Source organism: Watersipora subatra, chromosome 11 (genome assembly GCF_963576615.1).
Source record: "Watersipora subatra chromosome 11, tzWatSuba1.1, whole genome shotgun sequence".
NCBI lineage: Eukaryota > Metazoa > Bryozoa > Gymnolaemata > Cheilostomatida > Watersiporidae > Watersipora > Watersipora subatra.
This window is the reverse complement of record NC_088718.1, coordinates 6,343,236-6,355,277: the sequence shown is the minus strand read 5'-3', so window position 1 is coordinate 6,355,277 and position 12,042 is coordinate 6,343,236. Positions and strand designations below refer to the sequence as shown.

At 36.1% G+C, this 12,042-nt stretch overlaps 1 protein-coding gene across 1 annotated transcript in view; it reads left to right on the top strand.

The window, feature by feature from the left end:
• The window catches only part of LOC137407762 (uncharacterized), a 28,147-nt gene extending 24,039 nt beyond the window's left edge, over positions 1-4,108 (top strand). The window contains exon 4 of the mRNA XM_068094143.1: positions 755-4,108. Within this exon, the coding sequence (XP_067950244.1) occupies positions 755-3,658 (2,904 nt within the window). The 3' untranslated portion in view covers positions 3,659-4,108. The remainder of the gene's footprint in view (positions 1-754) is intronic.
• Positions 4,109-12,042: the final 7,934 nt, after the last annotated feature.

Genomic DNA, 12,042 nt, shown 5'->3' with positions numbered 1-12,042 from the left:
TATAAATTGAAGGGACTGATATCCTTTTGGCAGAAAAATATGTGTACACTATCTGCATAATTATTGAATTGTTTATTGCTATTGCATTTATGTACATTAAGACATATTTGAAGAGATATATATATTCTTGTGGCTAAACACTTGTGTATTTATTTCTGTCTTGTGGAAAATAAAGGAGCAGGCAGTTTCCTTTCCAATACTACTTCCCTGCCAGTTTTTTTCTCACTACCAGAACAGTCTTTACTGACAATCAGCAAATCGGCATTGGTCTAGTTTTTAGGGCTACATCCAATCTCGCATGCGATATACTTTTTAGCTGACAATTCCACTGAACTGCTCGTAAATTCTTTAAATTACTTCAAGCTGTTGCTCTAATAATAACACAAACTTGAAAAAAAGAGTTTATCCGTGACCAGGACAAGGCAGAATAATCTTACTCCTTCATCTGTTGGTATGACCATGTGATTAATTAGCAAAAAACACTGACCAAAATAACTATAACAGTGACTTCAATAGTGACTATAATAACAACACTTTAAACCAAAGTCTGTTCAGCTTTATTGTATGACCAATTGTGGTTTTTACGAATGTAAAATAACGATTATTGTTGAAATGTTTGCTACATGTGTACTTGTTCAGCTATGTTGCTTGCGTTATTCGCATTGTGAATGTAATGATCATTTACTTTCATTCAAGAAGAGATTGTTTCATAATTAGCCACAATGTTTTGCATTTAGTTATTGATATATTTTAGTCACACGCGCTTTGGAACTCTGTGAGTGTTAGATGTCCAGAGGAACAGCAGTGGTCTCAAAAAGCATACACACTTCAAAAAATGTTTTGGGAAGAATCAGAAAAGACAAGTTTTGAGCAGCAAAATCAAGTTGCGACCCAGGTCAAAAGCGAGCTAAAAAACATCAGGAATCAAACACGAGAAGACCTTAAAACTGCTGAATTTATAACTCAGGAAGTTTCGTCAAAAACAGAGAACACTCTCGCAAGGAAATCCTTTTGCACCGTTGTAGAAAAAGTGGCTGTTGACTGTACAGATGCTATGCTTAAACTAACTGAATATATATTTCAAAAGAGTGTGGAAGCCCTGAAAGAGGCACCTCCATGTGAGTTTTGTGTAGTCATTATCGGATCTATGGCTAAAGAAGAAGCTACACCATACTCTGATCTGGAATATATATTCCTCATTGAAAAAAGAGATGCTGGTACAGAAAGGTGGTTTGAAAAGCTGGCAGTAACTAGCTACTTTCTTATCGGTAACCTGCAAGAGACGAAACTCAAATACATGAACATTGCAGAATTAACTGGCTGGTTTGATGACCAACAACAGAATGGTTTTAAAATTGATGGTCTTGCGGAAGTCGCAGGAAATATTCCAACAGGAAATGGTTCCACCAATGAAAAAAATCATTTCATTTTAACACCGAGGGAGCTTTTGAAAACTTACCAGAAAGTATCAAACAATCCGGTCAATGAAGAGGGGACAAGAGCTGATTTAACAGCTATGGTCCAATATACAAAGGTCGTTTTCTCAAATGAAACAACTCCTGGAACCTTGTTATTGAGCTTCAAATCTAAAAAGGAAGTACTGAAAGTCAATGCGGCAAGAGAAGCTGCAAATCTGAAAATGTTTGAATCAGATGCAAAATATTACGATTTCAGACCAGACCAAAGCCTAATAAATGAATGCTACAAAGTCGACAGCAAAAGACAGCTCTACAGGTACCCATCAATATTGCTGTTCAACATCTCCATCCTCACTCAATTCTGCAAAAACAATTCCTGGAGCACATTGAAAGGATTGCTTGACACTGGAAAAATCTCATGCACTTTGTACGATTCTTTGTCTTTTCTTTTAGCATGCGCTTGTTACTTTAGGTTGTCAGCATACCTTCACCATGACTCACAAGATGAACGACTATCTGTTCTACCCGCTACAGAGATAGCAAATTTATCCAGCATTCCATCAGGTTCTCCGCAAGCGAGACGATGGTTTCTCCCACAAGAGTTGTTCAATTTACACTGCGAACATGCAATCTTGGTAAAAGACCACATTAAGAAAAGCCCAACAAAAAGTATACTAGATCATTTAAAAATGGAGTTGGCCGAGTTAGGTTGGGTGATGAAGTTCTACATTTTATATTGCTGCAATCGATGGAAAATGGCTACCAAATTTTTCTATGAGAATGTAAGCGAATCTGTTGTAAAAGAGCAACCAGAAAAAACCATGAAGCTGATGAGTCAAGAAGTAGATGGTGACCTTAAAGAGCTTTGGAAGCTGGTAAATGGTTTAAGCTACTGTCTGTTACAATACAGGGAGTTTGAGAGTGCCTTGAATTATACATCTTCCTTCAGAAGTAAGGTTGAGGTAATACTGAATAGAGAGATTGGGGACAAAACAAACTATGAGCTGCTTTTAGCGGATGTGCTTGATGAGATGGGTAGATGTTGCAACTATCTACACAAATGGGAAAAAGCAAAACAGTTATTCACAGATGCTCTGAAATTACGTGAAAAGCATGAAAGCTCTAGTAGCGACAAAGTGGCACTGTCCTACTACAACATTGCTAATCATGAGAAATTGTTGATGAACCTGAGTAACGCAGAAAAATGGGCTTTACAAGGACTTCAAATAGCGTACAAAAGCACCTTACAAGTAGTTGAACATGATTATTATGGACACTTGGTCGAGTCACAAAAAGCGCAAGAAGAGATTTTCGCAGTTGATCTAACAGCCCTGTCTACAAAAAATCGGTTAAGACATATAAACCATTTCTCACATACTGTGACACACTTTACATGGAATTTAGGTCAAACGTTGTTTCTTTTGAAGCGGTATGAAGATGGTCTTTGTTATGGCCAGAAAACATTGGAGATATTGCAAGAAGTGTATGGCGTTAACGCGTGCAACCAAGAAATGGCAAGTGCCTCACAAAACTACGCATGTGCTCTTGACATGGTTGGACAATATCAAAAAGCTGATATCTACTTCCACAAAGCGGTTGTGATCTACACTCGAACATGTTTGGAGGAAAGCGAAAAATTGTTAGAAGAGCTAAACAGAGCTCGTGGTGAAATCGGCAAAGATGGATTTGCTGATGGCTACTACGAAGTAGCTGTTAAAACCTTTCTCAACATCCCAGGACTGAATGCCTTTCATTTTCAAACCTCAGAGGCCTTGCGACATTATGCCTTTCACTTGGTTCATCGAAAGCAGCACGGGCTCGCGGAGAAGGTCTTGCAACAGTGCGAACAAGCAGTAGTCAAGAGGGCTAGAATCGACAAGAATCGTCTGGTTGAAGAAGCACTAGCTCATATCAAAGCAGTTCAGGCTTTAAATTCTTGGAAGTCAGGAAACCATGAATTGGCAAATGCTAGGTATAAACAGGCGCTAGAGCTACGCAAAGAAGAGATTCCAGCAGTACAGATGGACGCTGCGGAGATTCTCCAACAAAAATCAATGATGTATGAATCTTTGAATAAATACCAGAAAGCTGAGCATTGCTTATCTCAAGCTTTGGAACTCTACCAGAAGAGCTGTGACGAGAACCATCCAAAAATAAAAGAAGTTTCCGAACAGCTTGAAAGCGTAAGAGTTCATTTACCTGGCAACAATGAGTGTGAAGAACCTGAGAGACCCAAGTGATTGAAGTTTGAAAATATTTAAGCATATGAACAAAAGCAGGCCAACTACTATAGTACAATTCTCCTCATAAGACTATTAATACTAGCCTGTCTGATTCGCTACAAATCATACTCCTTTATTTTATTTCAAAATTATTGTTACTCATCTACAACTACTAATACAGTTTTCCAAGTGCTGCTTTGCTTTATGCTGCCGGTAATATTTTTAGGTAGCAATTTATGTGTGTTCTTGTGTATTTCCCTTAAATGTGCCTCTCACAGCATATAATATGTATTCCTTCTACCTTCAAGACAAGTCAAGTCTGTTGTGTAGAATGTCTTACCCTAGTTCAGTCTTTTTCAAACTTTGGACAGGTTTTTATTACTTGGTGTCACATAGACTTTTAGTAAACGTTACACTTACATATATTTCCACAACTGCCTACTTTATATTTTTATCCACCTCCTATTTTATCACTCTGTTATCTGCTCAATTGTAGATTTTCCGGTTTTCTAACTTGATTAAATAAAGTAAAGTAGAAAAGAAGCAGTCAGTGAATTTTTATACAAGTTTGGAGGCCAGCCACAATTACCTTTACTATGTACTCATTACTTTTTCCTGTTGAGACTGGTATTTTCTACTCACAGATTAAGTACCTACCAGCCTCGTTTTAGCTTTTTTAGTATTGAGCAACAGTATGGCCCGCAAGTCTTCTATCCTGATCCAGAAACTCCAACAACCTTTGTCCTGATCATCTACACGCAAAATGAATGTAGCATTCAGTGCGGAAAACATAAACTATATTTACATCGAGCAAACAAAACTAATTACTCAGCAATTATTAATGAAAGAGAGCATGGACCAACACAGAGCAATGTAAAATGACTTACATGTGGAATAAAATTGAGGCAAATTAGACTATTCATAACTAACCACAGACACTGAAAGAGGTGTAGCAATATAAAGTAGGCCTGTCTTAAAAGACCATTTTGAGCAATGTAGAACCAAGTAATCAACAGACAGAGAAAATCACTGGAACCTAGAATATTAAACGTATTTTGTATACGCAAAAATGATCAATCACGAATTACTGTCATGAAAGTCCTCTGTAAAGGAGCAACTCTAACAAAAAATTTAAAGTAGTTTCATAAACTGCTTAACTGTTTTTTTTGCTTAGTTGTGTTTCATACATAAAAAATACCTTTGAAGTAGCTGAGGAAAAGGTATAAGTATTTTAAACTGTCTTACATAATTTATTTAGGTATTTGTATAAATAATATCAATAACTAATATTATGAAACAGAAACGCACAAAGACAAAACATAAGTAGATAAAAACTAGCATCTTCTGCCACAGTAGACAGCTAATTCGTAATAGTAGATAAAGGAGGAGCTGACAATGTAGATAGCTAAGTATTCTTAAAACAACCTTACATCTTAAGTAATGGCATGCTTCTGTCATGTAGTGACAATGCTTGGCAGTGTTCTCATGTTCTCTAGTAGAGAAATACACCACCATGACTATATTTTTCTAAACTACCTTGGGTGGTCCTAACGCTTATCAAGGGTTTCTTTTGCAACTGTCAGATTAACCTGGAGGGATGCATTTTGCAACACGTCCAGTCTGACAGAGCCAGGTAGCCATTTCACTTGCCCAAAGTGCGAAGAACAGAGATGGATCTTTATCGTGCCCACATTGTCAGTGTGGTACACGGGGCCTCCAAGTTATAGTTTAGATCCAAAAGACCTAGCAGTTTAAGTTTGAAAGTTTTCTGAGAGCTTTTTGCCAGATCGGCATTAAACAGGGCTCGAACCACCAACCCCATGGTTGACAGTCAAAGGCACTACCACTAGGCAACCCTGACATCCCCCTTACATTTTAGGTTTACATATTTACATATACGTATATACATGTAATAGCAAATTATTATATGTGATATACAATAGAATTTAAAATATAGAATATTTCATTATGTACAACCTAGAGTTTGGTTTTCCAAATGACAAGCAAACAATGTGATCAACCTGTGCGGACCTAGCAGAGATTTAGAGTTATTGGTTCTCTCCTAAAGAAGATACAACCCCTTTATGGCAAGTGTTTGACACAATGTATGCCCCATAGAGTGATGAGGTGACATGCTATTGTCTAAAATAAATAGTTTGGGCTATTCCTACGAGGTTGAGAATTCAATTAACACAGCAATGTTGTACCCAAATACTTAGAAGGTGAGAGAGAGAGAGTTTGTGTGAGTTTAGCTAGTTCACGTTATATGCTGAAATTGGCAACAACCCAGCAACAAATTTTACAAACTCCAATTTATTCTTGTAAGTGTTTCTATAAACCTCATGCTCAGCATGTGCTACTCTAGGTACACACAAATTGGTTCCAATGTTACCTACACTCAATATATGTATGTACAGATAGTGTAATCTAATACAAGGTGTGGTCACTGTAGTCAAAATATGCCAACTTTGTATAGCTTGTTTCCAAATAAATTTATTTAACAATAAATTTGACTAGTCAAAATTATCAATATTTTCAAAATTTCCACTTGTGTTAGGACAACATTGTTAATAGGGTACCCATAGCAAATTGTCAATGAATCAATAGATTTATCCATAATTGAATGTCATTAGACCTTTGATGTTGTTATTCTGAATCTAGTATACTTCTGTATGAATTATACTAAATAAACAATGATTAGCATAATAGCATTCATTATGAGAGAAGCTCCAGACTTTTAGTTGTGTTACGTCTACCACAATACTTGAGCTCTGGAAACAAAGACATTACTGAAACATGAAGTTGCCATAGCTTGTGGTGAGTGATACTGGTATGTCTCATATAATCATAGGTATAATCATAATAATTAACCTAGCATAACATCAGGCAAAGGAACTGTGACAAAAGACAAACTGCTGTTCCATAAAGCTAGGCAGTATGACATAGGATAACGAGAAGTGTTCTAGGGTGAAGTTAGGCAGCGAAAGGTAAAATAGGGTGGAATAAGTAGTAAAATTGGGGGAGGTAATAAAGTAAGGGTGCGTTATATAAGAAGTAAGGTGGCAATAGTTTATGAATAGTAGTGTTAGTTCAGAGGTTCCTTGATTAACTTAATCAAGGAACCTCTGAACTAACACTACTATTCATAAACTGAACTGAATCAAGGAACAGCTGTGGCTCAGTCGGTTGTGTGCAGATAATCAGTTGGTCAGTGGTTTGAGTCACAGAAGGATTATTGGTGGTGTCAGGAAGAGCATCCGACCACAACTGTTTCTGTACCAAATCTCATGATTAAGGATATCTGGCATAGAATCAGTAGGTCAGTGGTTTGAGTCACAGAAAGACCATTGGTGGTGTTAGGAAGGGCATCCAGTCACAATTGCTTCTGTGCCAAGTCGGGCCATCGGCGACTAAACTGGCTCCACCATTTGCATCTTAGCAAAGATGAAGAGGATGGCTAGAAACTGCAGGAATAAAAACAAAACCTGACAAAGGACAGAGGAGTTTTAAGTTAGCCAATGCAGATGGCTAGAGATGCTACCTTATTAAAAAACACCGAACAAAAGGCAATGGCAAACCACTGTTGAAACCTTTCAAGAGAAGTCATGGTTATAGAAAACGAGGGAGAACTATGATCGCCTACGTTCTTTCAGGACGTGTTCCTTACAAAAACAGAAAGTTCAAACCAGTAAAATGTTAAAAAAACTTTTCTATACTCATTTTAATTTTATTACAAATTTCACCTCATACAACAATCATATAAATGAATATCAATTTTTTATTTCTGCATGGTCATGCAATGGGTTATTTAATTTGTTTTGTTTAAAAAATTGACTAAGATATAATATACTATATTAAGTAGCCTTATTATCTGTAGCATTAAGTTAAACATGCTGTATTAATATTACCACATATTTATGATATGTCTCTTTACAGTCAGTAGCCAATCAGACCTCAAGGAAAAGCTATGCAGTGCCTAGTTGTCCTGCTACTAACAATCCTAACAATACAAGCCAGCCCTGCTATAAAATGGTATGAACTGCAACCTTCACTTGACCTTCAGCTCTGCTGGTAAACTTTCTCAAGACAATGTGCTTACTCAGTGGGATTTGTTCAAAAGACAGTATGGTCAGTTCACCTACATTTGAACATAGAATACATAACTGTTTTGATTGATTTAGTGATTGTTGCTAGGCAGGCAGATGTTTCAGTACTAGTCAATTTGTGTTAGTGTTTGTATCTCTCAAGTTTTATTTTCTAATTTAAATTGTAGGATAACGAAACTCAATAGAAATATAAGTCTGCAGTTGTGATTAAACAGCTCTCTAACAGGATATATAAAAATAGCCTTAAATCCTTAACTCCATGAGTTGATAGTCAATCACTGAAAGCGTTTTTATAAATGGAGATGTATATAAGGCATCCCAAAGAAAACATTGTCCTGTGTAGTCACTAATGCATAAATAAAATTCAGCCCTCTTCACCTGCCTGGGAAGCAGTTTACCAGTGTTTACAGATGTCAGGTAAAAAAAATAAGTTATTAAAATTAAATATATTTAAATCGTTTAAATATTTAATATAATATAGATGTATTTAATTTAGTGCAGTACAAAGCCAAAGCCTGCATTTCACAAAACCAAAGCTTTGTCGCGTGAGACAAATAAATAATAAATAAATTTAATATACTATATTGAAAATGTTGCAAATATATATAAAAAAATTATTTATATTGTAAATTAATGTTTAAAATATAATAAAATGTGAGTATTAAAATATAATCGTGTTTTTGTGTGCTTCTATGTAATGTTGTGTCAGGTAGCACTTCTGAATGATTTTCTCACGTAACAAATAAATTTTTCGAATTGGAAAAGTGGCTCTTCCTGCCAGGCAAAGAAAATGTTCTTTATGTCAATCAACTGTTAACTACTTCAATCCTGCAAATTTGTGTATGATCTGTTAGATGCTCTATTTATAATTCTGACTCAAGTTGTCTTCTCCTGAATGCTTGTATACTACTTATCTCTCAGTTAAGTAATTGTCTTGCCTCACTTGGGCCCTAATGTTTGTCCCTCTGCAGTATGAGTGTTAGCCACTGTTCTATTACCAGCATATAGCCTCTCTCGGGTGTCGATTTCAAATGCTGTATGCAAACTTGAATGTCGTCGTCGTATCAATAATCGGTTTTCTAAAAGGTTTTCTAATTTTCTTTAGCGAAAATAAGCCTTACTTGGGCATAAAACGAATGAAGAAAAATCATCCAAATAGTTTGCAGAATAATATATATCTATATATATTTGAAAAATTATTGCGAAAAAAGTAAACTTTTAGTATTTGCGCTACTTTTAGTTTTTTCGCAATAATTTTTTAAATATTTCATACTCCACTAATTATCTTTTAGGTTTTTAGTGTAGAGTTTTCTTTTTATATGCTTTTGCACTTGCTTTTAGTTTATATATATATATAAAATTGTTGTCTCACCCCGGTTAACCCGTATGGGTGGTAGTTTCTGCTCTGACTCGGGTCTCCTACCAGAGACCTGGGAGTTTGAGCACTCGCCTTAAGATATTAGCTGTTCCCAGTAGCGCACTTTTCTGCAACTCACCTTAGTTGGTTGCTGTTGGTATTTGGGCAAGCCACATTTTATGCGCCGGTGTTATTGAGCCCAGTGCCCCAATGACTATTGGGATTACAGTTGTTCTTACATCCCAGCATTTTTCAATCTCTTCTCCATAAGGGGGATATTTCTCTACCTTTTCTTTTTCTTTGCTGGCTATATTGTAGTCATTGGGTACTGCTATATCTATTATAGTAGCTCTCTTGTTCTCCTTGTCTACCACGACTATATCTGGTTGACTTTCCAGGACATGCTTGTCAGTCCGGATGTAGAAGTTCCAGAGGATCTTGGCGCAATCATTTTCATTGACCTCGCCAGGAGTTTCCCACCAGTGTTGCGGTTTATTAAGGCCATACTCGTCACATAGACTTCTACCAGAGACCTGGGTACTGATGGCACTTTTGCTAAAGTAGGTCTCTTGAGCTCTGGCAGCTGACGGCTTTAGAAGTCCCAGAGACATATATATATATATATATATATATATATATATATATATATATATATATATATCGTCAAAATGAGCAATAAAAAATGGTGTCCTCAGAAATGTATCAGCATAATCGTAGTACTCGACCAAAAGCCTCATCCAAAATCGACGACCAAAATCTCCTCTTGGTTAAAATAGCTGTAAAAGGGTTACACAATTTCCCCCTTCCGGCCTCCCTGACCTGTTCTCTGATAAATGGCAGTAGTAGCTGGTAGTAAAGGTTCGCTTGCTTGGCCCCTCTGGCCTGCTGTCTGATTTATTCACTTTCAGAGGCTCCTTATATACAAGTCATTTTAGAATAACAACTTTTAAGTGGCTTCTAGTCAGCATTTTGCACACTTTGTGCATTGCTGACTAGGCATATAGCAACAGATCAGCCATGGTCGAGCGCATGAGCTCAACTTTGTAGGAAGCCCATGATGTTTAAAAAACTTAACCAATTTTCTGAATGTGGGATTTATAAATGTGTCTCTATCTCATTTGTTTTTAGCTTTAAAATTCTAGAAAAATTATGGAGTATGTATTTTAATAAATTTTTTTTCGTTATTAAAAATATCATATTTAAAAACAAATTTATTTTTCCTGTGAATAATTATTCAAGTTTTTTTTCAAAGGCTCTGCATACTGCTAGAAGCAAACCCTTTGGGAAATTCCATGATTAAATGGAATCCCGTGGAAACATAGGACTGTTGAAAGGACTGTTTTATGAGTTTGATAGTTTCTGAGGACCGCTTTGACGTTAACAGCGTATAATAAAACAAGAAATCAGCATAAAACAATGTTTAAAACTAACATGAAGTAAAATGCATAAAATACAAAGATTAAAGTGTAAGCTTCTCTCTTGTAAGCTCAATCTTTTTGTTGTAGCTCTGGGATGTACACATGCAGGCTTTCTTCTACTCCATATAGGCTTTTTATAAGATTGGATAGCTGTTTCGTTCTTACGTCTCTCCTTCCGATGTTTATGCAATATTTTGATGTGCTGTGTTGAACTGAATAGGTATATAAATCAATGTATATACATGTATTATGGTGAGATACAGTGATTTGTCGTTTTGCCCGTCCAGTTAGCATCTGACATCCTTTGAGTGGTCTGTGTGTGGTGTCTAAGATGGATAAGTCATTAAATTCCCTTCCTGCACGTATTGTTGTCATCATAGGTCATAGTAGTTTGTGGTTTCCTTGGCAAAATAGGTTCTCTTGTTTTCTTCCAGAACAGTATATTCTTGTAACAGTATATATCTAGTGTAAGTAGCAATAGAACCCATTTGTATGTACATGGAGTAGCACATGCTGAGCATTAGATGCATGCTCCTATACGTCTACTGAAAGCCTATATTTGTCTAGTATGCTAACTAGTACATTAATTATTTCACAAAATATTATATAAGGCTTTGCTTTTCACAGCCAGCTGAGCAGTTTTCACCGTTTCACATCTGTTAGTTCTCTCCAAAGAAATCGAAAGGACACTTTCTTCAACAGTCTAGACAGGTTTATAGAAAGGCCCACATGAATATCCTAGGGTTGGTAAGATCTGCTGCTGGAATGTTGCCAACTCTCACCACTCATCAACCCGTCATTTGTAAATATATATAAATTGGGCTTCTATTTTATACAAAGTCAAGGTATTAAAAGCATGGAACGATTATCTAATTTTGACCTATACTTATACAATGCATATGGCTCATCAAAATCAAATACTTACTAAGAGGGTTTATAAAATATTTCTAGGCATTATGTTTAACGCTTGATGTTCCAAAGCATAATTCGGACGATTCTACTAACACTCCTCTGCGTAAAATGGTCAGCGCTGCTCATCAAGTGCTCATCAATACTGAAACTACATTATCTGGCTATATTAAATGCAATGCACTACCTGTAATGTCCATGTGTGTGCGCGTTCAATGTTTTATTGCGTGTAATTTATAGGTGAAGCATAGACAGTAACAAAAATTTAAATATATAGCAAAAGAAACTGTCTAATAGTTCAACATGGAATCTTCTTGTAAGCCTAAAAACAATGATTAAATATGTTACTCTGATCATCAGTGGCAAGTAGTAATCTATGTGTCATAAGCTTGCTTTCAATGGGTTAGATAATGAACTATACATACCTGCACCTAAACAGGTTATTAGTGCATTTTTAACAAAGTGAAAGATAAGACAATTCTTAATTTTGCATTTGATTTTGATACTTTTGGGATTTGATGTAATTTACTGAGATACTGGACTGAATATGTTTAAAAAGAATTTTGGTCAGCTGTCACAAAACCTTCTCTTTAGTCTGTGTTCCAAACATAC